Source organism: Lepidochelys kempii, chromosome 14 (assembly GCF_965140285.1).
Source record: "Lepidochelys kempii isolate rLepKem1 chromosome 14, rLepKem1.hap1, whole genome shotgun sequence".
NCBI classification, from domain to species: domain Eukaryota; kingdom Metazoa; phylum Chordata; order Testudines; family Cheloniidae; genus Lepidochelys; species Lepidochelys kempii.
Window position 1 is genome coordinate 35,393,639 of NC_136393.1, and position 27,144 is coordinate 35,420,782.

General features: G+C 50.2%; 1 protein-coding gene and 1 long non-coding RNA gene across 7 annotated transcripts; one reads left to right on the forward strand and one right to left on the reverse strand.

Annotated features, from left to right (window-relative positions):
- Nucleotides 1-10,026: 10,026 nt before the first annotated feature.
- LOC140898280 (uncharacterized) lies at nucleotides 10,027-21,663 on the forward strand. Of its 5 annotated transcripts, none has more exons than XM_073311904.2 (4): nucleotides 10,027-10,300; nucleotides 14,196-14,316; nucleotides 17,322-17,429; nucleotides 18,267-21,663. In XM_073311904.2, exons 2-4 carry the CDS (start codon nucleotides 14,229-14,231, stop codon nucleotides 19,754-19,756), a joined length of 1,686 nt encoding a protein of 561 aa, XP_073168005.2. In that variant the 5' UTR covers nucleotides 10,027-10,300; nucleotides 14,196-14,228; the 3' UTR covers nucleotides 19,757-21,663. The 5 variants fall into 5 exon arrangements, with proteins under 5 accessions (XP_073168005.2, XP_073168007.2, XP_073168006.2 ...); XM_073311906.2 differs by having other exon boundaries at nucleotides 18,270-21,663; XM_073311905.2 differs by having other exon boundaries at nucleotides 10,027-10,231.
- LOC140898302 (uncharacterized) lies at nucleotides 21,171-27,024 on the reverse strand. Of its 2 annotated transcripts, XR_012154953.1 has the most exons (5): nucleotides 26,287-27,024; nucleotides 26,070-26,140; nucleotides 25,266-25,409; nucleotides 22,038-22,157; nucleotides 21,171-21,625 (listed from the first exon to the last, which is right to left on the reverse strand). It is a non-coding gene; the product is annotated as an uncharacterized LOC140898302 (long non-coding RNA). The 2 variants fall into 2 exon arrangements; XR_012154952.2 differs by having other exon boundaries at nucleotides 26,070-27,022.
- Nucleotides 27,025-27,144: the final 120 nt, after the last annotated feature.

Consider the following 27,144-nt stretch of genomic DNA (forward strand, 5'->3'; position numbering starts at 1 on the left):
GTTGCGGAAGCATCAAACACATGTACACAGACACAGAAAACCTTCCAATTTCCAACATAGATTTATTCACGGCTGCTTAGTTTCTTGGCCTGTTGGTTGCAGAGGAAAGCTTGCAAATTTGACCTGATTGTTTCAAAAAAGTTCAAAATGTAGAAGGCAAATTTAAAAAGCCATCATCTATCTATCTATCTATCTATCTATCTATCTATCTCATGATCTGCAAGGTAATCTCATGATCTTGGGAGGGACCTGACTCATGGGTTTTGAAGATTTGCGGTTTGTTGTGCTTTATTCAAATCCAGTGAAAACTGAACATTTGGGAGAAAACATGTCTTTGTTAGCGGTCCGACACTCTGCTTCTTCAGTGAATATGTGAGAGCTCACAGTTCAAATGTCTCAGGCCTCCAACTGCCAGCAAAGCTCAGGGCGTCTGATTCAGATGTCCTGATATTGCCCAGTTCAGAAAAAGCAGGGGAGGTGGATTTTTAAAATTGAGGTTTCCTTTATACATCATTTTAAATAAAAGCACAAACTCAATGTTAAAACATCCCTTTGCAGGTGACTTTGAAGAGTGAGGATCAGCGTGTGAGCAGTGACTGAGAAACGCAGGACGGGTAGCACAGACTCTCCATGTGTGTGGGTAGAAAGGCGAATGAGACACCAAGAAGCATCGTCGCCCTCTGGTGTGAACCCCATCCTCCAGCCACCCAGTGTGGGTCCCTCATAGGTCCTTGGGGTTAGCCCCATGCCCCAGCAGCACCCTGACATGATCCCCCATCATGTCCCCTGTCATAAATATAAAGGGAAGGGTAACCACCTTTCTGTATACAGCAACTCCTTCGTTTTGTGAATAGCTGAAACTATTTGTGTCACATCTGTAAATAGTTTCAGGTATTTTTCACTGAATAAGTTATTTGTCCCCCCCAAAATTTGCCCAGCTCTACACAGGACACGTTATCCTCTGCAGAGCCAATTATTAACATTGCAATAGCACCCAAATTGACATAGATGCTCCATTGTGCTAGGCACGGAGAGAGCCAGCCCCTGGCCCAAAGAGCTCATGATCTAAATAAAACAGATACAGAGAGGACAGCCTATAAATCCTCACTGCACAGCTAAGACAAAGAGAGGATGTGACTTGACCAAGGTCATGCAGGAGACCAGTGGCAGGGATGGGAATAACACCCAGGTGCTCTGAGTTCCAGCCTAGTGCCCACCCCACTAGGCCAGTACTTCTTAACTAATATGCTGTGATTACAGCTGTGTGAAGAATGGGTTTTTTCAGTTTGCAAGCACAGTAGAACCTCAGAGTTAGGAACACCAGAGTTAGGAACTGACCGGTGATCCACACGCCCCATTTGGAACCGCAAGTACACAATCAAGCAGCAGCAGAGACCTAAATAAACAAATAAAGCAAGTACAGTACAGTAAGGCTGCTATGTCCGGCTATGGTTGGGTTAGATTTCCAAGTATGTGACAGCTGGATGGAATGACCGGTTTTCCCCAGAGGCCTCCTTCAGTCTCCTGATCTCTGACAGCTCTCACCTGCCCCCTGACTCATCAGGTCTCTCACACCTTTAACACCCACATGGCCTCTCTTAAGCCTGATGAGGGGTCCTCTCGATCCATGGCCCAGGACAGTCACTGTCGTTCCTTCCAGCTGTCACATACTTGGGAGTCAACCTTGACCATAGCTGGACATACCGGCTTCACCCGGAACACCTGGAAATGAAGATCTCTTCCTGTACTGCCTCTTTGTACACCTGTATTGGACCTGGTGTTTGTTCCAGTTGAATACAGCTTTGCAGTCTGGGGGGAGCGCAGCTTCACAACACAGAGCTGAATTGGGCCTCTCGTGTTCTCAGCGTACTCCTGCATACGAGAGAGAGGAGTCCCCTGATGAGTCACACGGGCCCCCACTCCCTCAAAGGCCAGCATCACCCTGTGTCCGGGTTGCCAACCTGAAAAGGTTGAGAAACACTGGTCTAGACCATGCTGCCACCATGATTGAATTCCAGGTCCCATTATTAGGCTTGTTTGAATTCCAGAGCATTAAAATAAACTACCCTGATTAGAAATGTCGACTTTTAGTTGAAAGTTTCTAACTCAAGAATGGTTTGTTGCCTCCACTTCCGACTTGCCACATGGTCGGCTCTCCCTGAAAACCTTAATTCCAGGCCTAATTGTGAGAAACCGGGCTGCAATTAAGCAAGTCGATGAGTAATTTTTGGGAGGTGTAGTTCAGAGGAAGGTTGGGCTAGCATGATGATACTGAGACTGGGGCTTACAAGCCACAAGTGGCTCTTTAATGTGTTTCCGGCAACTCTTTGCAGCACATGATAGTAAAACACTGTGTGATTTAATTATTAACCGATCTAAGTTATTAACCAATCAGGATACTTTTACAATAGAACTTCAGAGCTCCAAACACCCCAGGGACAGAGGTTGGTTGTAACTCTGAACAAAATGTTATGGTGGTTCTTTCAAAAGTTTACAACTGAACATTGATTTGACAGCTTTGAAAATTTACTGTGCAAAAGAAAAATGCTGCTTTCCCTTTATTTTTTTAGTAGTTTACATTTAACACAGTACTGTACTGTATTTGCTTTATCTTTGTCTTTTCTCCACTGCTGCCTGACTGAGTACTTCTGGTTCCAAATGAGGTGTGTGGTTGACTGGTCAGTCTGTAACTCTGGTGTTCGTAACTCTGAGTTCTACTGTACTCTGTTATGAACCAATTAAGTTATTAAACATGCACTACGTTATTATTATTTCAGTTACTATTATAATAACTTATAATAATAAGTTATTATTATTTCACCAGGAGGGTGGTGAAGCACTGGAATGGGTTACCTAGGGAGGTGGTGGAATCTCCTTCCTTAGAGGTTTTTAAGGCCTGTCTTGACAAAGCCCTGGCTGGGATGATTTAGTGGGTGTTGGTCCTGCTTTGAGCAGGGGGTTGGACTAGATGACCTCCTGAGGTCTCTTCCAACCCTAATCTTCTATGATTCTATGATTAACCAGTCAGGATGCTTTTACTATGATCATGTGTTTCCTTGCTCATGAAGAGCGGATGTAGGGCTGAATAAGCATGGTTTAAATAACATTAAGATTTCTGTCACTACAACTGTAGTTGATAAAATAATAAGGCTTGATCAGTCATTTTACTGTGAGAATTAGACAGATAGATAGATAGAAAACTAAATATTTCCCCTGTCATACTGTTTAAACCTGAATATAAAGTACTATAGTAAATGAAACAATGAATTCACACTGCTGTGTCTCTTTTGAGTAATGCTGATCACTAATTTGGCTCCTAACTCACTGAGGTCTGAGCATCACTGAGCTAGCGGTTGGGGCACTGGACTGGGTCCCAAGGTATCTGTGCTCATGTTTTGACTTTGTCATATTCTTCTTGTGTGACTTTAGGCAGGAAGTTCTCAAAGTCCCCTATGGGAGACAACAAGCTGAATTCCACTGGGAACTGAGGCCTATTGATTTCAATAGGAGTTAGGCACCTAAGTACAACAGAACCTCAGAGTTCCGAACACCTCGGGAACAGAGGTTGTTCGTAACTCTGAACAAAACGTTATGGTGGTTCTTTCAAAAGTTTACAGCTGCACATTGACTTAATACAGCTTTGAAACTTTACTATGCAGAAGGAAAATGCAGCTTTTAACCATCTTAATTTAAACAAAACAAGTCCAGAAACAGTTTCCTTATCTTGTCAAATCTTTTTGTTTAAACTTTCCCTTTTTTTTAGTAGTTTACGTTTAACACAGCACTGTACTGTATTTGCTTTTTTGTTGTTGTTTTTTGTCTCTGCTGCTGCCTGATTGCGTACTTCCGGTTCCAAATGGGGTGTGTGGTTGACTGCTCAGTCTGGAACTCTGGTGTTTGTAACTGTGAGGTTCTCTTGTACCTTTGAAGAGCTGGAACTCAGTTCCCAACTCCTTTAATCTTCTTTGAATACATGGCATGTAGTTTCTATGGGTCTCAGTTCCCATCTGTAAAACAGGGATGGTCCTTGTTCTTTTGTCTACTTAGATTGTAAGCTGCGTAGGGCAGGGACTATCTCTTGGTCTCTGTGTGTACAGCGCCTGGTGCAATGAGGCCTTGGTCTCAAGTGGTGCTACTGAAATATAAGTATAGTTTAGCCTGGATTCACTGATCCGCCCCCTGTGAGTATAGAAGCGAAATCCTCATGCTTTTACAAACTCAGCTACTACTGTGGCTAGATTCAGGTGTTTAGGTCTCACTGACTATGAGAATTAGCTTTGACTGATCTATTTATTTTTTAAATAAACGGAATAAGCAGCACATGTGGTGAGAGTGAGAGATTTCAGAGTGGCTCCTCTTTATTGGGTGCGAAGTGACTTCCTGATCCTTTTGCCCCTTTGCTGCAAGCGCAAAGAAATCGCATTGCACTGCGCAGGAATTGCCGCACTGGGTCAGACTCGTGGTCTGTCGATTTCCGTCTGCATCAATGGCCAGATACTTCACGGGAAGGGGCACATGATTCAAAGCCTTAGGCCTTCTATACACACTCAGAAGTTGTACCACTTTAGCTATACTGGTGCAGTTAAACCAGAACAACCTCCCTAGCCTGGAGGCAGTAATACCAATATACAAGTGCCTATGCTGTTATAGCTTATTCCCATATGAGAAGGGGAATAAGCTATACTGGAATAAGCACTTTTGTGCTGATATAACTACCTACACACTAGGGATTTTACCAGTACAGTAAAACCTGAGTTACGAACACCTCGGGAATGGGGGTTGTTCGTAACTCTGAACATAACATTATGGTTCTTTCAAAAGTTTACAACTGAACATTGACTTAATACAGCTTTGAAACTTTACTGTGCAGAAGAAAAATGCTGCTTTCTCTTTTTATTTTAGTAGTTTACATTTAACACAGTACGGTCCTGTATTTGGTTTTTTTTTGGTCTCTGGCTGCGTACTTCCGGTTCCAAATGAGGTGTGTGGTTGACTGGTCAGTTCATAAGTCTGGTGTTTGTAACTCTGAGGTTTTCCTGTATAACTATTTCAGTTAAAAAAAAAAAATCACACCCCTATCTGAATTATTATACCAATACGAAATCAGAGGATAGACTTTACCTAAATAGATCACTTCATCCAGGCAGCCTGACTGTTGTTTGTTTAATCCAGTGGTCTCCAAACGGTGGGGTGCGCCCCACTAGGGGGCACAGAGGAACATTTGGGAGGGCACGGCAGGGCCCAGGCCAGACCCCACGGGGGCGGGGGGCAGGAAGGGAACACCACTCAGCCCCATACTGCCTTCAGCCCCGACCCCAGGTGTAGTTCCAGCGTTGGCCCTGACTATGGCTCTACTCCTGGCCACGGCTCCTGACCACTGTTCTGGCCTGGCTGCAGCTCAGTTACTGGGCCCAGCTCTTGACTGACAGGGGGGCGCAGACTGGGTAAGGTGGGGGCATGACTGAAAAAGTTTTGGGACTACTGCTTTAATCCATGCACAGTGCTTAGATCTCATGGTGATAAACTCTGTCAGTCCCTAATACAGCCAAACACAAACGCAGAGTAGTCCCATTAATGTCAATTGAGATTTCTCGCATGCTTAAACTTCAGTGTTTGTTGAATCGGGGCCTAAGTGCTTTTCACATTGTTTCATCTCACAGACAATCTTAAAGGCAGGAGGAGAACTAAAATATTTAATAGGTTGCTTTGCTCTGGACACAATTTTTCATTACTGAAGCTGGCAAAGAAACTTGATAGTGGTTAGGCTGCTGGAATGCTAAGAACACTGCTGATCACGCTGACCAACATTGTACCATTGTTTCCTTGTACTCCCAGGTCTGTCTTTCTGTATCCATCTGTTGTCTCTTGTCTTAAACTGAGATTGTATACTCTTTGTTTCCTGTTCTGTGTTTGTACAGCACCTGGCACAAATGGCCCTTGACTGGGGCTCCTAGGCACTACAGTAATACAAATAAATAATAGTAATTAGAAAAGAAAAAAGTGAAGAATACAGTCTGTGATGGCCCAGTGCCATTTATTCATTGTTTTCAGTGACTGGAGCAAAGAAAGATACTGCGTGTAGGTGTAGTTCTTTCATCAGTGGGTGATTTCTGTGTCCACTGTACACTTAGGACAGATTCTGCTACACATATTCATATTGAATAGTATGTGGGAAACATAGGAATTGCCAGACTGGGTCAGTTCCCAGTCAGTTCTCTGACTGTTCCAGAAGATGACAGAGCTTTGCTATAGCAGATGTGGGATAACCTGCCCCCAGTCAGATCTCAACCTGGCGTCTAATATGAGACTCCTTCTGCCCCACAACAGAAGATGTTTACAAGCAGGAATCAGGCTCACAGATTTTTTATTTTAAAATAAGTGGGACTGAGACATTGCCAGACTATGAAATTAAAGGAGCAAGTGGCGCTGAGCAATCTAATAATGGCTTAAAAACATCCAACTTGCATATTTTCCCAGTGGCTTTAAAATTGTTGTGGAATTAATCTGCCAGGAAAAATGTACTATCCACAGTCAATCTATCATCCTTAGGGATAGGCCAAACTCTGATACCCTTGCTGTGAATAGTATTTCACTCCCTGATTAATTAATGCCATTGATTTTGAAAAAAAACAATTTTGAGATTGTTTACTCTAGAAAGTAGATGACTGTAAGGGGACATAATTGTCCTAACAGCGAGGTGCCATATTCATAGAACAGGATCCTCTTGTACTAGTTGCTGTACAAGCATACAGTTAAAAGCTGATCTTGAATCCAGGCCCACAGGGTTTTCGGGAAACAGCTCTGGGATGTTTCACCAGTGCTACTCAGACCTCAGAAATATATATATATTTCTCAAAGCAAATAAATTAATAACTTGGTGCAAGTTGCTAACTTAATTGGTTAATTACATAGTAAAAGCATCCAGATTGATTAATAACTTAGATTGGTTAATAATTAAATCACACAGTGTTTTAATATTGTGTGCTGCAAAGAGCCAGAGGAGACATATTACAGTTTTATCACTGTGCTACACCAACACACTGGGATTGGGAACTCACAGATTTGTGTGGGCCAGCTGCCAGGGTTCTATGACCCACTTCCTGATTGGCCACATAGTTTTGGCCCTGATTGCCTGGCGACTCTATATAAATTTCCTGTTTTGCTACTCGCCTTGTCTGTGTAACAGGCCATTGCCTTGCTAGTTGCTACTTGGCCTCACCTGACTCTGCCTCACTGCCTCACCCTTGCTGTGCCTTGCCCTTGGGTTGGATCTCACCGTGATCAGACTTCTTGTATGAACTCTGATCAGGACTCCCTTTTGCCCTGCCTTACTCCCGGACGTTACCCACAGAACAAAAAGACAGTCCCTGCCTTAAGCGTCTTAGAAACTTAGTATGAAACAAGAGACATCAGATGGGTATGGACACGGGCACCGAAATACAATTGTCCTGGGGGGTGCTCAACCCCCACTCCACCCTTTCCCCCAATGCCCCACGCCCACCCCACCTTTTCCTGCCCCTGCTCTGTCCTCGATCTGCCCCCACTCCATTCTTTTCTTCCCCCAATGCCCCACCCCACCTCTTCCCGTCACTGCTCTGCTTCTGCCCCATCTCTTCCCGCACCCTCCCCTGAACACCCCCCATCCCGAGACACTATTGGTCAGCGTGATAGACAATGGTCTCTACAGTTCAGAAAAAGACCAAAACATGGTTGAGGTTTGAGGGTTTTTTTACATCCCAGCAAAGCAGAGTTTTGAGAAGGGATTTGAAAGTGGATAATCAGATTAGCAGTGCAGGAATTTCTGTTCTTCTTGTCTTGTAGCAAAGGAAGAAAGCGGGATCGCTTGACGATTACCTGTTCTGTTCATTCCCTCTGAAGCACCTGCCATTAGCCACTGTTAGAGGAAAGGATACTGGGCGAGATAGACCATTGGTCTGACCCAGTAGAGCCATTCTAATGAACAAGGGGACATGCAATGAAATGAAAAGGTGGGAAAATTCAAAACCAATAAGGAAATACTTTTTTGTGCCACCTGCAATTAGCCTGCAGAACTCATTGCTACAGGAAGTTGTTGAGGACAAGAACACAGCAGGATTTATATGGCGAACAAGAATATCCAGAACTGTTTCAATGAACACCACCACATTCTGCCAGGGATAGTAAACCTCATGCTTCAAGGTTTAACCCAATCTCTAAAGTGCTACTGCTGATGTAAATGACAACACAAGGGGAAAAGCCTCTGGTGTGTGTGAGGGAGTGGAGAATTCTGATTTGGGTTCTAAGTGTAAATGAGGACAACAAGGTCAAGACAGAGGAGAATTAGCCTCACAAGGGGCTGGCGCCGTTTAGCCTGAAAAGATAACAACAGCCTGCATCTTTACATTTATTTCAGTGGGACAGCAATTGGAGTAAACAAGAGCATAATCCAGCCATGGCTTTTCAGATGTTTTGTCTCACAGAAGGGTTGGGAAGGAGATTCTAAACATATTAAAAAAAACGTTAAAAGCCTAATTTAGTTAGGAAGGAAATAAAGGCTCAGAGGTTTGGGTTGCCAGCCTTACATTTGGGTCATATGGGTTCAATTCACTCTTTGTCTACTGACTGAGGCTACGTCCACACTACAGACTTTTCAATGGCGCTGTGCCGCTATAAGGTCTCCTGTGTTGAGTTCTCCTGTTGGCTAATTAAACCACCCTTAACGAGCAACGATAGCTCTGTCAGCGGGAGCGGACATAAAAAAAGGTGCTAGCCGCTTGTACTCACCCGGCGGTGCTCCGGGTCTTCGGTGGCACTTCAGCGGCAGGTCCTTCACTCGCTCCGGGTCTTTGGCAGCACTGAAGGGCCAGCCACCGAAATGCCACTGAATACCCGGAGCAAGTGAAGGACCCGCCGCTGAAATGCCACTGAAGACCCGGAGCGAGTGAAGGACCCGCTGCTGAAATGCCGCTGAAGACCCGGAGCGCTGCCGGGTGAGTAAAAATTAAAAAGGCACCAAAAAATTAAAAAGGTGCCATTTGTGCTCAGTGTGAGAGTGGCCACTGCCCTGCTTCCCCCCAGCTACACTACTGGTTCAGGGGTTGTTTTTTTCCCACACCCTGGAGTGACAAAAGTTTTAGTCACAAAAATGCCAATGTAAACATAGCTTAAGTTCCAAAGCTTGTCTCTCACCAGCAGAAGTTGGCCCAATAACAGATATTACCTCACCCCACCTTGTCTCGCTCATCATTGGAATTGGAAAAGGTTCAGAAAAGGGCAACAAAAATTATTAGGGATATGGAACAGCTTCCATATGAGGAGAGATTAATAAGACTGGGACTTTTCAGTTTGGAAAAGAGACAACTAAGGGGGGATATGATTGAGGTCTATAAAATCATGACTGGTGTGGAGAAAGTAAATAAGGAGTGTTATTTACTCCTCATAACACAAGAACTAGGGGTCACCAAATGAAATTACTAGGCAGCAGGTTTAAAACAAATAATAGGAAGTATTTCTTCACACAACGCACAGTCAACCTGTGGAACTCCTTGCCGGAGGATGTTGTGAAGGCCAAGACTATAACAAGGTTCAAAAAGAACTAGATAAGTTCATGGAGGGTAGGTCCATCAATGGCTATTTGCCAGGATGAACTGGGATAGAGTCCCTAGCCTCCGTTTGCCAGAAGCTGGGAATGGGATCACTGGATGATTACCTGTTCTGTTCATTCCCTCTGGGGCACCTGGCATTGGCCACTGTTGGAAGACAGGCTACTGGGCTAGATGGGCCGTTGGTCTGAGCCAGTAGGGCCCTTATGTTTTTATCCCAGGTCACTTAGACTCTTTGTGCCTGGTTTCCCAGCTGTAGCATGGGGGTAGCCTGCGTCCCAGCACCGCTGGGAGGAGGGTGCCTGGCTAGGTGAGAGCCCCTGTGGCACTGGATCCCATGGTGCTGTGGGCTGCAGCCAGAGACGCACCTGGAAAGAGCATGAGGTTCTGCCAGGGAGCGGCGGGGCTGGGGAAAGCGGAGTCTGTCTCGGCGGCCTCTAGAGGGCTCTGGCTCGGGGAGGGGAGGCTGCGCCCTGTGTTTCCACCGGCCCGGATACCGGGGTTTGGTTTCCGGAGCGAGACAGGGTGACTGGTAGTGGCGGCGGGCGCCAGCTCCATTGTGACCCGAGATCCCAGACTGAGCCGCTGCTGCGGAGCGTCGGAAACCTGCATTAACCCCGCTCTGGGCCCAGCCGGGGCGACTTTCTGCGGTGGGTGGAACCAGCCCCTGGGGCAGCCCCGGGCTCCGCCGACACCAGCCCCTGAGCCGGAGCCTGCAGGTGAGGGGGGAGACCCGGGGGAAGGGCCGGGGCCGGGCAGGAAAGTGACTCTGCACCGACGGCCCCTCCTCGCCCCAGCTCTGCTCCCGGGGGGCGGGGGTCTGCGAGTCCCGGAGCTGCTGCCCCCCCCGACCCCCCCCCCCGGCTCTGCCCCCCCCCCGGCTCTGCCCCCCTGAGCGCCGGCAGGAGCCGAGCCAGCGCCGGGAGAGCGACCGCCCCAGGACCGGGCCAAGGACCGAGTCTCCCAGCCCGAGGGGAGGGGAGAGGGGGCAGGAGGGAGACAGGGGCAGAGGCTGGCAGGGGCAGCAGGGGCAATCAGTGGGGAGGGAGGTTATTATGGGCTCCCAAAGGGGCCCAGTGTTGCGCCCAGTCTCTGGGTGACGAGTCTTGCCAGTGACGCCTGGTTAGAGGATTCCCCTTTGGGGGGTTCCCCCAGGTCTCGAACCAGTGCTGGGGGTTCCCCACATCTCCCCAAACAAAGGGGGGTGGGGATGAGCCCAGAGCACCTCTGGGGACCAGGGTATTGCAGGGAGTCAGAGGCCACTGAGGAGGGGACAGCCCGTAGCGCCCTAGGTAACGTGTGGGGAGTCTGGGGTAATTGGGGCAGCAGGTTGTTTTGGGTGTAGGGGGATCCTGAGGCAGGCTAGGGTGGGCCTTGTAGGAATCTGGGGAGGGCTGTAGGGAAGTTGGGGCAGCCCCCCCCCCCCATTTTATCCCTTCCTCCACCAGCCTCCCTAATTCTGTCCAGTCACCTTTCAGTCGCTCCCCCACCTTCTGTCCCCATGGCCAGGTTATAGACCCTCCTATTCAGCCCCCTGCTTGTTATCACCCTCCCGCAGGCTGCTGTTGGGTTCGGAGGGAGCAGAGAGCCCCCCCGCCTGCCTAACCCAGCACCATACAACACCCCCCCACACACACATGCCACTTCTGCCGGGGAGCAGGGCAGGACCGAACTGCCAGTCATGAAAGTGTCACACTGGGAAGCCCCGGGAGCCAAACCTGCCCAGACCCATTTACTGCAGCATTCCTGGGCAGATTCACTTTCTCATGAATAAGGTGAGGAGCAGAGAGAGAGGAAAAGCCAGTGCTGCCTGGTCCCTGCGCTGTTCTGCCTGTGCTCAAGGGGAATCCCACAAAACAGGCGGCTTCTTGGGTTCTGCTCTTTTCTAACACATGGGTAAGAGACTCTGTTCCTGGCAGGGTTTAAAATGTTTGGGTGGCTTTAGTGCTGATGGGAGAGGCCGGGTCTGCTAAAGTGACACAGGGGGCTCGTCTACACTTGAAGCGCTGCAGCGGGGCAGCTGCTCAGGGCGTCTGGTGAAGATGCTCTAAGCTGACGGGAGAGAGCTGTCCCGTCAGCATAATAAAACCATCTCCACAAGAGGCAGTAGCTATGCTGGCAGGAAAAGCTCTCCCACCCAGATAGCGCTGTCCACACCGGAGCTTAGGGCAGTGTAATTTACATTGTTCAAGGGGCATGGCTTATTCACCCCCCCACAACCGAGCGACATATGTTACACCGACATAACCTGTCGTGTAGACAAGCCCTCAGCGTTTTCCCAGCAAGGCAGAGCCCATAGGTCCTGGAACAATTTGTACAGTGGGGGTGCTGAAAGCCATTAAACAAAACTGTCAACCCTTTAAATGATGTAAATGACTTCAAACCAAGCACCCCCAGCACCCCTAGTTTCAGCACCTATGACAGAGCCTAGTGCAGAGGTGGGCAAACTACGGGCCACATCCGGCCCGCGGGACCGTCCTGCCCTGCCGCTGAGCTCCCCCTGAGCTGTAAGCTCCTGCTGCTCTGAGCAGCATGGTAAGGGGAAGGGGGGGGGGGGTTGGATAAGGGACAGGGGGTCCCAGAGGCAGTCAGGGGACAGGGAGCGGTTGGATAGGGGGTGGGGTCCTGGGGAGCAGTTGGGGGTGGGGGTGTGAATAGGGGTCAGGGCAGTCAGGGGACAGGAAGCAGGGGGCAGTTAGATAGGCATGGAAGTCCCAGGGGGCCTGTCAGGGGGCGGGGGTATAGATAAGGGTCGGGGAAATCAAGGGACAGGGAGCAGGGGGGTTGGATAGGGGATGGGGTCCCAGGGGGCGGTTAGGGGCGGGGGGTCCCGGGAGGGGGCGGTCATGGGACAAGGAGTGGGTGGGGGGGTTGGATGGGTCGGAGGTTCTGAGGGGGACAGTCAGGGAGCGGGAAGTGGGAGGGGGCAGGTAGGGGGCCGCGGCCATGCTGTTTGGGGAGGCATAGCCTTCCCTACCCGGCCCTTCATACAGTTTCGCAACCCCGATGTAGCCCTCGGGCCAAAAAGTTTGCCCACCCCGGCCTAGTGTCTGTCTGCAAGGAAAAAGCCTAGGGGGCGAAGTGGACTCAAGTGCCTTCTGAAACCTCCCCAGTCGCCCTTCTCAGCCTGACCGGCTGCAGCATAATGGCCCCGTTTCGCTCCAGATCCTCCCAGCCCTCCTGGGGCATGGAGCAAGTTCTGTTCAGCTCAGTGAGGGTATTTTTAGCTTGCTGCTGGAGGAGGAAAAGGACAGTAAATGCACCAGGGGAAGGAAGGGAGGAAAGGGCATGACAAGCCTGCTGCGACTTGTGTGACTCCGGGTCTGAATTTTGGGAACGGGCCTGTTGGGGAGGTTGTAGACATTAACCTGTCAAAGGAATAAACCCTGGAATACCTGGGACTCGGCCCTTTCCTCTGTATGGCAGGGAGCTCTCAGGGTAAATCCACACTTAAATACTACAGTGACACCGCTGCAGCTCCACCGCTGTAGGGCTTCCGTGTAGATGCTCACTACAGCAATGGGAGGGGTTCTCCCGTCACTGTAGCTAATCCACATCCATGGACCTAACGCTGTCTAGGTTAGGTTAGCTTGGCTTCACTACATCTCTCAAGGGTGTGTATTTTTCACACCTCTGACCAACATAGTTAGACTGATGTAAGTTTTCAGTTTAGACCAGCCCTGAGGGTCCCAAACACGGGACTGATCAGCAGCTACGGAGCTGGGGCGGCCAAAGAGAGGAAAGTGCAGGGTGAGGCAGCGTGGTGTTGGCTGATTTGCAAGGGAGGTGTGTCTGCAATGAACAGGGACAAAGGGCCACCGTCTAGGCCCGAGCGAAAGGACCGACTCTGTTCATGCAAAGGCCGCGGCAGATTCATCCCCTGGTATACCTGCATGAAGCCAGGCCTGTTCTCTGAGGGACGTTGTCACGGTGTTACCATCTCCAAACGCCCCCTCATGGCACGGCCCTGCAGGCACCCCACCATCTGGTTCCCCTTCTCAGATTCCACCGCATGTTCTCCTGTATCCAATATTACCCCTACCCTTTATTATCCCACACGGTACAAAATAGCCCCAAACACAGTCCATTCCCCCCAGTACACACAACTCCTTCGACGCAGTTGAACGACACACCTCATACCCCGCTCCCTGCTCAGGCATCTCTCACCTGCCCCTCCTGCCTCTTTCAGCCTCTTCTCAGCTGTCTCTCACCTGCCCCTTCCCTGAGTCTTTCTCCCTGTTCCTAGAAAGAGACAGCAAACCTTTCTAATTCTCTGCAGCTTCCCCCCTGCACCTCAGCAGGGCTCTTCCTTGGGAGCCCTTCTTTGCGAGCAGATGTCCTGCTCCCGGGTCTCTACAGATTAGCCCCAATGGGACACACCTGTGCTGCTAGGGTGACCAGATAGCAAGAGTAAAAAATTGGGACTCATTTTTTCAGGGAGCAGGGAGGGTAGCTGCGTATATAAGACAAAGCCCCTGCTATCGGGAGGTCTGGCCACTCCTGGTATAGGGGTGCTGGATCCACTTCTTTTCCAAGGAGCCAGACACTCGGTGACAGGTGCAACATATGGGAGATGGGCCGCTGGTACTGAGCAGGGGGCGTTTGTCGTTACAGTCACTGGTGACGTTAGAGGAGGTGACTTTCACCATGGAGCCCTGGGTGATGCTGGATCCGCGGCAGAGAGCCCTGTACCGGGACGTCATGCAGGAAAGCTATGAGACCCTGATGTCCCTGGGTGAGGAACTCTTTTCATCTCTCCCTTCTCTTCTCTCCAACTTAAATCCACTCCTTCCCACCCACCCGCCCTGCTTTCCCCTCTCCATGAAGATGGGACAGAGCGGAGAAGAAAGGCAGGGAGCTGCAGCCTAGGAAGCCAGATATGAGGGAGCAGGTGTCATTCCTGTGTGGCTAGAAAGCCCCACGGGAATCCTTGATACTGACTGAGTATTAAACGTTTCATGAATCCTAAGCAAATTGCCACAGAGAACTATGCTTTGCCGATAGTGAAGAGAAGACTGAGGAGCTGTCGTAGGATTAAGGAGCAGCAGGGGCTGGATAAGTGGAAAGGACACAGGGCTAGAGGTGGTCAACTGTTCTCAAACCAGATGTTTTTTGTTAGGAAGAGACGGCTTCTCCCCGCCTCCGAAAATAATTTTTTTCCCTCAAAGAATTGTCAGTTTTTTGGTTGGGGGGGGGGAGGGGGGGCATTTTTTTTTTGGATACTTGTTTTCCTGAAATTTTGATCAAAACCATTATCAACAGGTTTTTTTTGTTTCCCAAGAAATGGAATTTTGGGGGGAAATGAACAATTTCCATACACATTTTGGGAGAAAATTGAATTTTTTAAAAATTATGGGACACTGAGATGAAAACAACTTTGCAATTTTTTGCCTGAATATCAATTTATTTGTTCATTTTTCAACCCGCTCTCTCCATGGGAGCTGGAGGCTGTGGAAGGACGGGTCTGATGCCGGGGCAAGGGGATACTGGGGAGAGGCAGAGGGAACCAGACAACGGCCAAAACCGTGGAGCAAGGAGGGGGCTGAGGACAGAGGCCACAAGTCCAGAGTGCAGTGGGAGGAGGACGCGGAGGGAACGGTGTCCTGGACTCTCCATTCAGGGAAGGCCTGGGGGGAAATGTGGTCCGGGCTGTGGCAGTGGAGAATGCAATGAGGATGTGTTTGGGGGGATAGGCCAGGCCAGGAGCTGGTTGCTAGCTCGGCTAGTGGAGAGGGGGGAAGTTGGGCTGGATGGAGGCAGAGCACAGAAGCCCAGAACCTCAAAGGTATTTAGGAGCTGGGATGGAGGGAGTGGGGAGATGGAGAAATCATCTATAATGGAGGGGAACAGAGGCCTGCCTGAAAGGGGAGGCGCCAGAGGAAAGAGATTGTGGCGTGGGATAAGAAGGGCTGTCAGGCAGGAGGCGATGGGGATTGAAAGGAGGAATCCGAAGAAACTGAGGTGGTGAACTGAAGATCTGAGGCAAAGTAAAGATACTTTCAGTTTCCCAGTTCAGTAACCAGGAGGAACGGGCTGCATGGTGTCTGTCAGGGCCCCAAACCGCCCAGGCTAATGCATGAGAATTCAGGCACCCTGCATGGTCCCAGACATGCTAACATTGGTTGTAGGTGCTTGGACCCCACTCCCATCACAAACAGCTCTGGGTTGGCTCTCCCAGCTTTTGCAGGAGAGCATCATTAGCTCAGTTTTTTTTTACAGAGGAGGCCTGGGGTAAAATAAGTGGAAGAACCAGGAATTAAACCTGGGTCTCCTTACTGACCACATTGCTGCTCCTTGGCTGCTGCGAACGGTCCGTAATACAGCCCTGTGAACAGCAGCAAACTGAAATCTGAGTCATTTATAGATTTAGTGCAAAATCTGCTTTATTTATTGATAGTCTACACGCTCTAGGCCAGGGGGAAGGAAGGTGTCCACGGAGTCAGAGGACAAAAGGGGAGGGTGGCTCGGCCTAGCTCAGAGCAGGATGACACAGTCAAGGCCTTTGGTCTACACCAGAGAATGAAGCCATTCGAGCTGAACAGCTGTAATCCCAAGGATCTCAGCTGTCTACTGGCTTACTGAACCACTGCAGGTTTGTCCTGCATTCACCTCCCAAACGGCAGTGCCCTCTGGGTAGCCTCTCCGACAGCTGGAGAGTCCACGGACGTTGCTGTTATTTTTGTTACTTGGAGTGACCCCAGCCAAGATTGGGGTTCTGTAGTACTTCGCCTCACCTTCAAACCTAGCTGGTGGGGATGCCTGCCCTGAAGAGTTTGTACTTCAAATAGATAAAGGGTGGGAGGGAAAACAGAGGCAGTGACTCGCCCGAGGTCACCCAGGAATAGAATCTGGGCATCCCGACTGCCAGCCCAGCGCAGTGTCCATAGGACCAGCTGTGGTTCAGCCGCAGGACTAGTCGGACAGTTCTGCCTAGCTTACCTTCCCTGCAGCACTAACATCATGGCGGGGCGTTGATCAGTGTTCACATCGCCCTCCCCGTCAGTACCCGGCCCGGGGAAGCTAATGATCCAACCAACGGGCACAATTTGGTGATGAACCCTGGTCACATGCCCCCTAAGGCATGTCGCGCATACGCTAAGAAGACTAATGCAGGTCAGACTTCAGCCCTGGAAAGTCCTTACTCACATAGCCCAGGTCATAACTGTACCCAGCACGTTTGCAAGCGGACCCAGGGCGTGCTACAAGCATGCGGGGAGGTTGAAACGGCTTTTAGCATGGTAAATTTCTCTGGTGCAGTCAAGGCCGCTGATTGGACAGAACAGCAACATGTATGGTCTTCTTTTAGGGCTGGGCAGGCTATAAAGACCAGAGGATAGGCCAGAGGACAGGAGGTTTGGAGGAGACGGACAGAGAGGAACGACAGTAAGCGAGTGTAGAAGAAGAAGGCATAGACTTGAAGGCTGTGAGCTTGGAGTCAGTAGAGTTAAGGGGAGAAAGAGACCAGAGGAGTTAGGGAAGTTGTGAGTGGCAGGGGCAGGAGGATGAACTGGGGGACAGGAAAATGAGATGAGGCCTGGATCGGAAAGAGAGAGGAGAACACATCACAGAGACCAGGCCAGGAGAGAGGGACTCAGCTGTTGAACAGCTGAGCCAGCGAAGAGCTGGGGAAGAAAAGAGATCCCCAGGACAAGGGGCAGCCAGAAAGGCAGAATCAGAGGGCAATGAGCTGGAGTAGAGACACCTAATGAACCCTGATATCACCTGTTTTTCCCCCACGAGCACTATTTCCGATTTCTAAACCCGACCTGATCTCCTGGATGGAACGAGGGGAGGAGCCATCCGCCCGGGATTTCCAGGGACGGGAGAGCCCCCGCGGAGCCCACGCAGGTGAGCAACCGGGTGAATCAGACTCCCCCGGCCCATCCACCTGGGTCAACGGGGCACAAACAACAGAGCCGCTGGAATTCCCGTGAGCTCCCTGCTTCTGCCTCCTCCCACCCGGGTCAGGTTTGTAGCCCGCAGCAGACGTTGTGGCTATAGCTGGTTGGAATTTGCTCATTAACTTTTTTTTTTTTTTTTTTTAAGAGGGAGGACCAAAAAAAGGAGCGTTTTCACCAAAACATACATTTTTGCAGGAAATCTTCATTTTGGTCAAAATTTCCACTTTTTCATCCCAAAACTGGAAAATCAAAATAATCTGCCTTTCTTAAAAAAACTGTTTTGCAATAAAATGGTTGGTCGGTTGGTTGATTTATGAAAACTGAACATTTTTAGAGACAGCTCAAAGTTTTAAACTGCAGATGGTTTTTCGAAAACTGAAAATTGAGGGAAAGGGATTTCAGACTAGCTGTCCCGGTGGGTCCCTTTTTAGCCTTAAATTCTGTGACTTTCCTGACTTCATGTTCTTACAGTGACATCTTTGGTGTGGGAAATTAAACAACATTAAAATTAAAAAGCATTTAAAAAAAAATTCTCACAAATCATAATTGTTGCTTTTCAACTAACTCCAGATGTGTATTTGTGGCAGACGTCAGTCATGGTTCCCCAACCGTCCTGGTTCATACCTGGCAGCAGCTCCCTTCCCTGGAGTCTTCAGATGGGATGTGAAGGCAGAATAAACCCCTTCCTCTCTCTTCTTTGGGGAAATCTGGGTTCCTTTCCCCCCCCACCCCACCCCTGTGCAGGGAGTGACTCATGCCTGGACTCTCTCTCCCTTTATCCCAGCAGCTGATGGTTTGGTGAGCGACAACGAGGAGGAGGAAGAGGAGGAGGAAGAGGAGGAAGGCTCAGAGGAGCTGGAACCACGCACGTCTCAGAACCCTGAGTGGGAAAAGAGCCCTGCCGGCTCCGATGAACAAAAGAAAGCCCAGCCAGGGAAGAAGCATGACAAAGCCACGCAGCGCGGTCCAGGCCTGAGGAAGCCGAAGGGCACCGCGGCCCAGACTCGCTGCGGCGACTGCAGGAAGAGTTCCAAGTGTGGGGCGGCTGGGGGCCGGCAGCGTAAGGGCAAGCCGACCGAGGAGCGCGCCAAACCCTTCTGCTGCCAGGACTGCGGCAAGGGCTTCACCTGGGCCTCGCACCTGGAGCGGCACCGGCGCATCCACACCGGCGAGCGCCCCTTCCGCTGCCCCGAGTGCGGGGAAAGCTACAGCCAGAGCTCCCACCTGCTGCAGCACCGCCGCACCCACACCAGCGACCGGCCCCATAAGTGCGGCGACTGCGGGAAGCGCTTTGCCCAGCCTGACGAGCTGGCCGCCCACCAGCAGGGCCACGCGGCGGACAAACCCCACAAGTGCAGCCACTGCGGCAAGGGCTTCGTCTGGGCCTCCCACCTGGAGCGGCACCGGCGTATCCACACCGGCGAAAAGCCCTTCAAATGCCCCGAGTGCGGGGAGGCCTTCAGCCAGAGCTCCCACCTGGCAAAGCACCGGCGCAGCCATACAGGCGAGCGCCCCTACCGCTGCCCGCACTGCGGGAAAAGTTTCTGTCAGAGCTCGGACCTGGCCCGCCACAAGCGGATCCACCTGGGCAAGAAACCCCTGCGCTGCGGTGACTGCGGGAAGTGCTTCCGGGCTGGCCCGGCCCTGGCCCGGCACCAGCGCTCCCACCGGCGGGAGAGAGCCCACCGCTGCGGCGACTGCGGCAAAGGCTTCGTCTGGGCCTCTCACCTGGAGCGGCACCGGCGGGTCCACACGGGCGAGCGCCCCTTCCCCTGCGCTAGCTGCGGGGAGCGCTTCGCCCAGAAGGCCCACCTGCTCCAGCACCGCAAGACCCACTCCCCCGACCGGCCTTACAAGTGCGGGGACTGCGGCAAGCGCTTCGGGGACAACGCCGCCTTCCTGGCCCACCAGCAGGGCCACGCAGCGGAGAAGAGCTACAAGTGCAGCGACTGCGGGAAGGGCTTCGCCTGGGTCTCCCACCTGGAGCGACACCGGCGTATCCACACCGGAGAAAAGCCCTTCAAATGCCCCGAGTGCGGGGAATCCTTCAGCCAGAGTTCACATCTCACCAAGCACCAGCGCAGCCATCTGGGCAAGCGGCCCTACAAGTGTAGCGAGTGCGGGAGGGCCTTCGGCCTCACTCTTGACCTCATCATCCACCAGCGGACCCACATGGGCGGCAAACCCTATAAGTGCTCCCAGTGCAGGAAAGGATTCACTCGCCGGGCCAACCTCATCAAACACCAGAGGAGCCATGGGGAGGAGGAACCCTGAGGGGATGCACGGACTGGGCTGCAGGGTGGAGGGAGAGAAAGGGGGATAGGATAAACATGACAGTCGGAGGCTAAAAAGCGTGTGTGTGGTGGGGAATGGTATAAATGCGAGGCTCAGAAGCTAACAGGCTAGAGGAATGGTACAGATGTGAAACTTGGTGGCTAATGAGGTGGGGGAGCAGTATAAATGTGACACATGGAGGCTAATGGGGTGGGGGAGCAGTATAAATGTGACACATGGAGGCTAATGAGGTGGGGGAGCAGTATAAATGTGACACATGGAGGCTAATGGGGTGGGGGAACAGTATAAATGTGATACATGGAGGCTAACAGTGGGGGAACAATATAAATGTGACACTCAGATGCAGTATAAATGACCCTTGGCGCAGCTGCCCTGGGATTCCCTGTGTCTCACAGTGGGGTTGCCAGTTTTGGTGGGATGTATTCCTGGAGGTTTCATCGCATGATGTAATCTTTAATTAAAAATTAATCTTTAATTCCTGGAGACTCCAGGACAATCTTGGAGGGGTGGCAACCGTAGTCCCTCGAAAGGTATTTCCAGATGTCTCAGAGCATGAGTGAATCTCCCATAGAGACAGAGACCCACCTGCGCCTGACCCTAGCTCAGAGCACAAGAGGCTAAGGGCCTGGGCTGACAGGTCTTTGCCTCAGTCTCTGTGTCATGGGGTTGAATTCACACAGCATAATGGAGAAGAGCTGGTTTCTACGGCGCTTCCCAAGGAAGAGGGGAAAAGCCTTAGTAGGCAGATAATCCCACTTCAGCCACTCGGAGTGTTACATTTATACTGTAGCCCCAAACCCTGTTACCTATGAGTGTCACATTTATATTGTCACCCTCCCACCCACTGATCTCTGAGCGTCATCCTGGCACTGTCGCCTCCCATGCTGTTAACCTGTGAGCATCGCCCTCGCCCTCCCAGAGGCAGCAACAGGAACAGGGTAGGAAATTATTGCCTGTTCCCTGCAGTGATGCAAGATGCAGTCGGGGGGATACAGAACTGGGAGACTGCAGGGTTAGCTCATGCAGACCAGACAGCTGAGCCTGAGAACTGTGAACTCGTTGCACTGCGGACAGGCAAGAAATGTCAGAGGAAGCCATCCCTGAATTCTAAAGAGCTACAGATGAGTGACGGAGGTGGTGGTGGGGGCAGGCTGGCAGCGCCTCCTGATTTCTGAAAGGACGAGGCTGGGCAGAGATGAGAAGGAAGCTGAAGAAATCAACTGTCCTGGCCCGCCCCCAGTGACGGAGGGAGACAAAAAACCTGGCAGGCCAGCTAGTCATCTCCCCCCGCCCCCCCATTTGCTATGGGGTCCTGTGTAGGGATAATGGAGATTTAAACAGAGACTCTGCTGCATTCACACCCCTCCCTCTGCAACATACCCAAGATGGCCCAGACCCTCAAAGGTATTTATTCCTTTGGTATCAGTGGATTTTAGGAGCCTAAATGTCATTGAGGTTCTGGGCTAACATCCGCAGGATGAGAAAAGCCTCCACCGGGATCGGAGCTGCAGATGCTGCTGTGACCTGCCCTTGCCTGTGAGAGCAGCTGCCAGCAGATGAGGGGTTCGTGCTGGGCAGGCAGCGGCCGCAGCAAGGCCATTTCTCCAGCAGAACTGAGCTCCTTGAGGACGGAATCCGTTCCTTTTGTCACCAGATCCCAGCGTGGCTCCCCAGAGGCCTGTCCTCTCCCAACCCCTGTAGGAACGTCCGTCTGACACTTCCGGGAGCTGGGATCTGTTTGCGGCTGCGTTCTTGGTTATTTTTTTTTTTTTTGGAATGCGTCGTGCTGAGTTTAGTTCTCCACCACTGAGTCGTAGACGATGGTTTATTTGTGACTTTTCTTGCTTTCTGTTGGAGGCAAATAAAATAGAATGTAGTTTTACCAGCCTTAGCCTCCAGGATACTTGGCATGATTAGAAATACAGCACGATACTCATTGGAATAGAGTCTGTTTAATTTGAACAGGAGTGTTGTAGATCTAATAGGTACCATTAACTCAGGGCTGGTTCAGACAAACCCAGGACTTCTGTGGAATATTTATTTAGGATCTCCCGCAAGGGAGAGAGACTGCACTCTCTCTTCAGTTAAAGTTATCAACCAGGAGCCCATTAACAGGCCAAGCCTTTCATAAGTGACAAGCTATTTGAACTCCCCCAAGTACTAAACCTCACATCTTCTACTCCAAGTGCAGGGTTTCTTTGACCTCCCATTTGGAACTTAAGGATATAGTGACATGCATATTGGTTTTAGAAATCCTTACCAAAACAAGACACTCTACTGTACACGCTTCTCCTCTAGGGTGTTGTATGAGAGACCAAAGTCGCTTAGTGCCCAGCTGGAAGGCGCTCAGATACTTGGGAGATGAGCGCAATAGAAGAACCTATATAGAAAAGAACAGCTTTTGGGTGTCCACCTTGAGACTCCATAAAGGTGTCTAATTTTCTGAAGGGCAGGAGCTTGGCCCTTTCAGGCAGCTCATGCTGGGCACCCAAACTCCCTAAGCACCTCTGGAAATCTGTGGCCCAATTTTATTCTGACCACCAAATAAAAGGCCCAATTTTATTCAGTGGCCCAATTTTCAATCCCCTTCCCTTCCCTCCCCTTGCCTGCAAACTCCCAAAATTAAAATACCTGCAGTCTCAAAATTTTACGGCAAATGGGGGAAAAAATTACAGAAAATTTCAGAGGCCTGGCAGAGTTTCACTGGTTTAATGAAGGTCTTGTCTACGCACGGTTTTTATAGCAGCGTAATTATCATGGTTGGAGTGTGATTTTTCTAATGAACGAGTTGCACTAGTTTATTGATATAAAAGTACCTTATTCTGGTGTAACTTAGATAACAAGGCAGCTTACTTTGACCTAACTGTGGAAGTGTCTACACTTAAATTTCGCTCCCGTGGAAGTAACTGCCCCCTTACAATGATTCCATCTCCATGAGCAGCGTAGAATCAAGGTTGATGTAGTTAGGTCAATGCAGTCTCAGTGTAGACACAGCATTGCTTACGTTGATTGTTACTGGCTTTCAGGACCCATCCCACAATGCCCCGTATTGACAGTACAGTTGATACAAGGGTTCCTAGTGATGACACGCACCAATACAAGGAGCAAAGTATAGACAAGTGATACAAGTGATCAAGTGATACAATTACGTGGCAGCTGTATGGTGACGTAAGTAGTCAATTTTGTAGCGTAGACATGGTCTTATTCCCCTTCCCTCCATGTATAGCTATTCTTGTATAAGTACTTTTATACTGAGGTCAGGTCTATACTACAATGTTTTGGCAGCATAACTATGTTGGTCAGGGGTGTGACCAACAGCTGTGCTGACAGAAGAGCACTCCTATTGACGTGGCTAATGTCAGTGGGGGAGGTGGGGTTACTATGCCAAAAGAAAACCTGCTTCTGTTATCATATGCTGTGTCTACACTAGAGGGTCTGCTGGTATATCTGTACAGGCAAAGCATTTGTAGTGTAGACAAGGCCTGACATAACTTTGTCCACACCGGTATAGATAAAACGGTACAACTTTTGTATGTAAACAAGTGCTAAAGTTGACATTTTAAAGTGATTCAATTCAACCAATGCAGCTTTATGTATGGACACTCTGAAGTTGGTTTAAACCTGTTTTACAATGGTTTACCTTGCACTGGCAAATTTTCAGGTGCAAGCTGTGTTGATATAACCAGTTTTAAACCAAAGTAAGGTGGTTTACACCAATTCAGCAAATTTAGGTGTGGACACAAGCAAAACAAAGTTGACACAGGTTGATTTAATGTTGTAAGGTAGACCAGGTTTAAATTGGCTTTTAAACCAAATTCAAGTTAAACCAGTGCAACTTCTGCGTGTCGACATGATCTAAGAAATTAAGCATCTTTTAAAGGATTAAAAAGTCATGACACTGGCTCCTTCTTTGAAAGTGCTTGGAGCTCCACTGTGGAGAAAATACGAGGTAAGCACAAATCATTACTGACTACATCTTTCCGCTGGGGTTCTGAAGGGGTGGAGGATAGGTAGGTGCACAGTGATCTGGAGCAGTAGAGGGAATTTCCTGGCTGTGGAACTCAGGAGATTCATGTTTGACTTTTCTGAGGTTCTTTAGCATGTTCAGAGGGGAGGCAGCCATGCCGTGAGGCCATGTGTCACTATCCTAGGTGACCTTTGGTACATAGAACTCGTGTTGTGCGTTTATAGTAAAATCCCCAACTCTCCAGCTTGCCAGTCCCATGTATTCAAAAACCATGAGTTGGGCCCCTGAAAGTCCAGGTGGCTTAAAAAAAACCCTTAAAAAAATTAATTCTGGATTCTCTATATTTGCTTTCTGAGCCTTTAGGGGTTAACATGTTCAAGCTTTTCTCTGCAACACAGGGGACTGGATGATGACTTCTCTCTCTAAAAAATTATTGTGGAGAGTTTCACAGGACTCCAGGAGCTGGGGCTTTTAGACTGATCAAATATCACGAGACCAGTGATAAAGATGTTGGCAACTCTGGAATGTACTCCCCTAATTGCTGCAATTAGGGCCAGATTAAAAGTCGCCAGGGTCCTAGCCATGTCACCTGTGCCCTTCTCCACACTACTGCCGCACCCTACTTGGGATGCTGGCAGCAGAAGCTACCACTGCAAGAGCCAGCTGATGGAAAGCCTCTGCCTCGCCTCTTTCAGCAGCCTGAGTCTGCTGTTCCCTGCCTTCAGGCAAGTGGAGATCTCACCTGGGCTTGACTCAAAGGATTCTCTCTGTAGGGGCCCCTGCTGAGCCACAATGCAGGGCAGCAGCATCCAGGGGTCCAACCCAGAGCCCCCAATTTGGCAATAGCAGTACAGGGCTCCCCAGAGCAGTCAAGTTTCCGAGTTAAAAATGGGATGGATAAGGTAGCTCCCCCACCACCCCATCTCAGAGCAATTGTCTCAGCCTCTCTGCAGACTCAGGCAGACATCACCACAGGGGTTACACTGGTCACATTTTAGAGCTTAACCACCACAAAGGCTAGGAACCTTATTATTATAAAAAAACAACAACTAAGTACGGGAGTTAGGGCCAGTAGTGCCAAAGGGTAAAGTTTTCAGAAAGTACCTATGGGATTCAGGAGTGATATAGTTACATAAGAGCTTAAGTCTCACTGAAAGTCAATGAATCACCTTTGATGGTGGGACATAGCATCACAGAGCCACAGGATTTGATCTATGCCTTGCCTTGTAACCAGACCCGTAGGAGTGACCCTTTTAGTGTGCCAGACCCTTCAGGGGCAGGCCCCTAGCCCCAGGGGGTATGTTGACACTGCAAAGAAAAACCTGCAAAGGCAAGTCTCAGGGGCCAGGTCAATGGACTGAAATAACCATGTAGGTGTTCCCACCCAGGATCCAAGACCCTCACAGAGTCTGGGCCTGCAACCCAAGCCTGAACATCTACAGTGCTATTTTTAGCCCCACAGCCCAAGACCCAGGCTCTGAGACTCAGCACTGCAGGTCTGTCTTGGGAAGGTAGACGTACCCCAAGATGGCCTTCAGGCACCAGCGCTCCCTGTCTCTGTCCATGGCTCCCTGCAGCGAATCCAACCCAGCCAGATTTCTGCAGGAGGTTTGGATTGGGCCACTTCAGGGCTCTCAGGGATTATATCCAGAGTCACCAGACAGCCTTTGCAAAACAAGGTCACCATCGATTAGTCCCTGGGTGTACAGAATCAGAGACTCCCTACGCTAGCACAGCGAGAGGCAGAGTTCAGCCTGTCCAAGGCTCCCTTCAGCCACGCTGCCATCAAAGGCATCTTGTCTGGCTCTCACTCCCTTTGTCCTTGTATCCCAGCCACCTGCTCCCTTTGTTCTCCAGCTGGGGCCTTTGCTCCATTTCCCTGCCAAAGGGTGTGTGTGTGTGGGGGGGGGGGGGTAATCTCTTTCCTTTGGGGTGCTGGTTGCAAACATCCTGGCCATTGGGGTTCCCAGATCTTCCACTGATAGGTCGTCAGTTTCAGCCATTCCTTTCAGGACCCAGTCATGCCCACCCCCCCAACAGTTACGAACACCTTACAGCTCCTGCTCTGCCCTAAGAGCAGCTTTTAACCCATTTGCACTCACTAGGGAGCTATGCAGAGCACAGAGGGAAACTGAGTCGTGCATAGCGATCATAAAAATGTTACCAAAATCCCCACTTTGTCACATGCCAGCCTGGACCCCCAAAGGGTATTTAGCCACCTAGTTCCCAAAAGGAGCTACCTTTGAGGCTCCAGGTCAGCAGTGAGCAGAGCAACTCCTGAATACCTTTAAAAATCTGGGCCTAAGTCACTTTTGAAAATGGCACCTTTGAAAATGTCACCGTAGGTCTTAATCCGGTTCTGAGTCCGATGGAGATTATCTGACCTCCAGAGCTCACTGCAAGGCAGATGGTGTTCTTGTGTTAAAACGAGAGCTATAGAGAAGCACGCACATATTTTGAGTCAAATATCACATAGTACAGAAGCAGAGCCTGCTGCAAGCTGTCTGCAGCAGATAGCCCCGCTCCTTCACATGGCGTCTACCTGCATCCTATGGCTGCTTTTGGCCCAGCTTCCCCAGGGCAGGTGGCTCTCTAAGACAGGCTGAGCTATCAAAGGGTTGATCACAGGCAGAGCTGAGCAGGCAGTTGTCACAGAGAAGCGTGGGCTTTAGCAGGCATCTTCTCCAGGTTTGCAGAGGTGCCCGCTGCTGAGCTGTCCATATCAGCATGACTTCCAGCAACATCTCTGTCACACAAAGCCCCGGCTGCAGCCACAGATGGATGCTGCTGGCTGAGTTTTATGTCCAAGCTCCCATCTGCCACCACCGAATAGACCATGGAGTTCTTAGCCAAGGCTGCTAAGTCGGTGCTGCAGGCTTCAAGCCAATCATCTTCCGAACAACCCCATTAAGCTAATGTTCTCCAGGGCTTCTGTCTTGTGGTAGAGAACTCCGGTCGCTGTGAGCACAGAGGCCCACCAGCCAACAACTAGCCAGAGCGAGCCATACTGTCTCATGCCATGTGGTCGGCTTTGGCAGTGTCCTACCTGAAGCTGGTTTATCTTTTCTTCTCTTTAGCTAAGAAGTGGTCTGTGGGGAGGGTGATTTTCTCCACTAAAGAGCTGGGGTTTGTGTTCCTTCAAAGAAACATTTTTTTCTGCAAAGTTAAAGCATTTCTGCAGCATCCTTCCCTGGTCAGGTTGTGGCATTGCTGTGGCACCCCAAAATCCACACACACACCCTAAAACACATTTGGTTCCTGTTCCACCCCACCCCCCTTTTGGCTCCTGTCTCCCTTTCCCATTAGTCCCCCCCCCCAAAATCATTTGGTTCACATCCCTCCTCCCCATATAATTTGGCTCCTGTTCTGTCTCCCCCCTCCCCACACACCCCGGAAATAA

Excerpts from the sequence above, each read along its gene's own strand:
- LOC140898280 (XM_073311904.2), top strand. The coding sequence starts at position 14,229 with ATGGAGCCCTGGGTGATGCTGGATCCGCGGCAGAGAGCCCTGTACCGG. Across the intron at positions 14,317-17,321 it reads TGAGACCCTGATGTCCCTGG|CACTATTTCCGATTTCTAAA; the intron begins GTGAGGAACTCT and ends TTCCCCCACGAG. Across the intron at positions 17,430-18,266 it reads CCCCCGCGGAGCCCACGCAG|CAGCTGATGGTTTGGTGAGC; the intron begins GTGAGCAACCGG and ends CCTTTATCCCAG.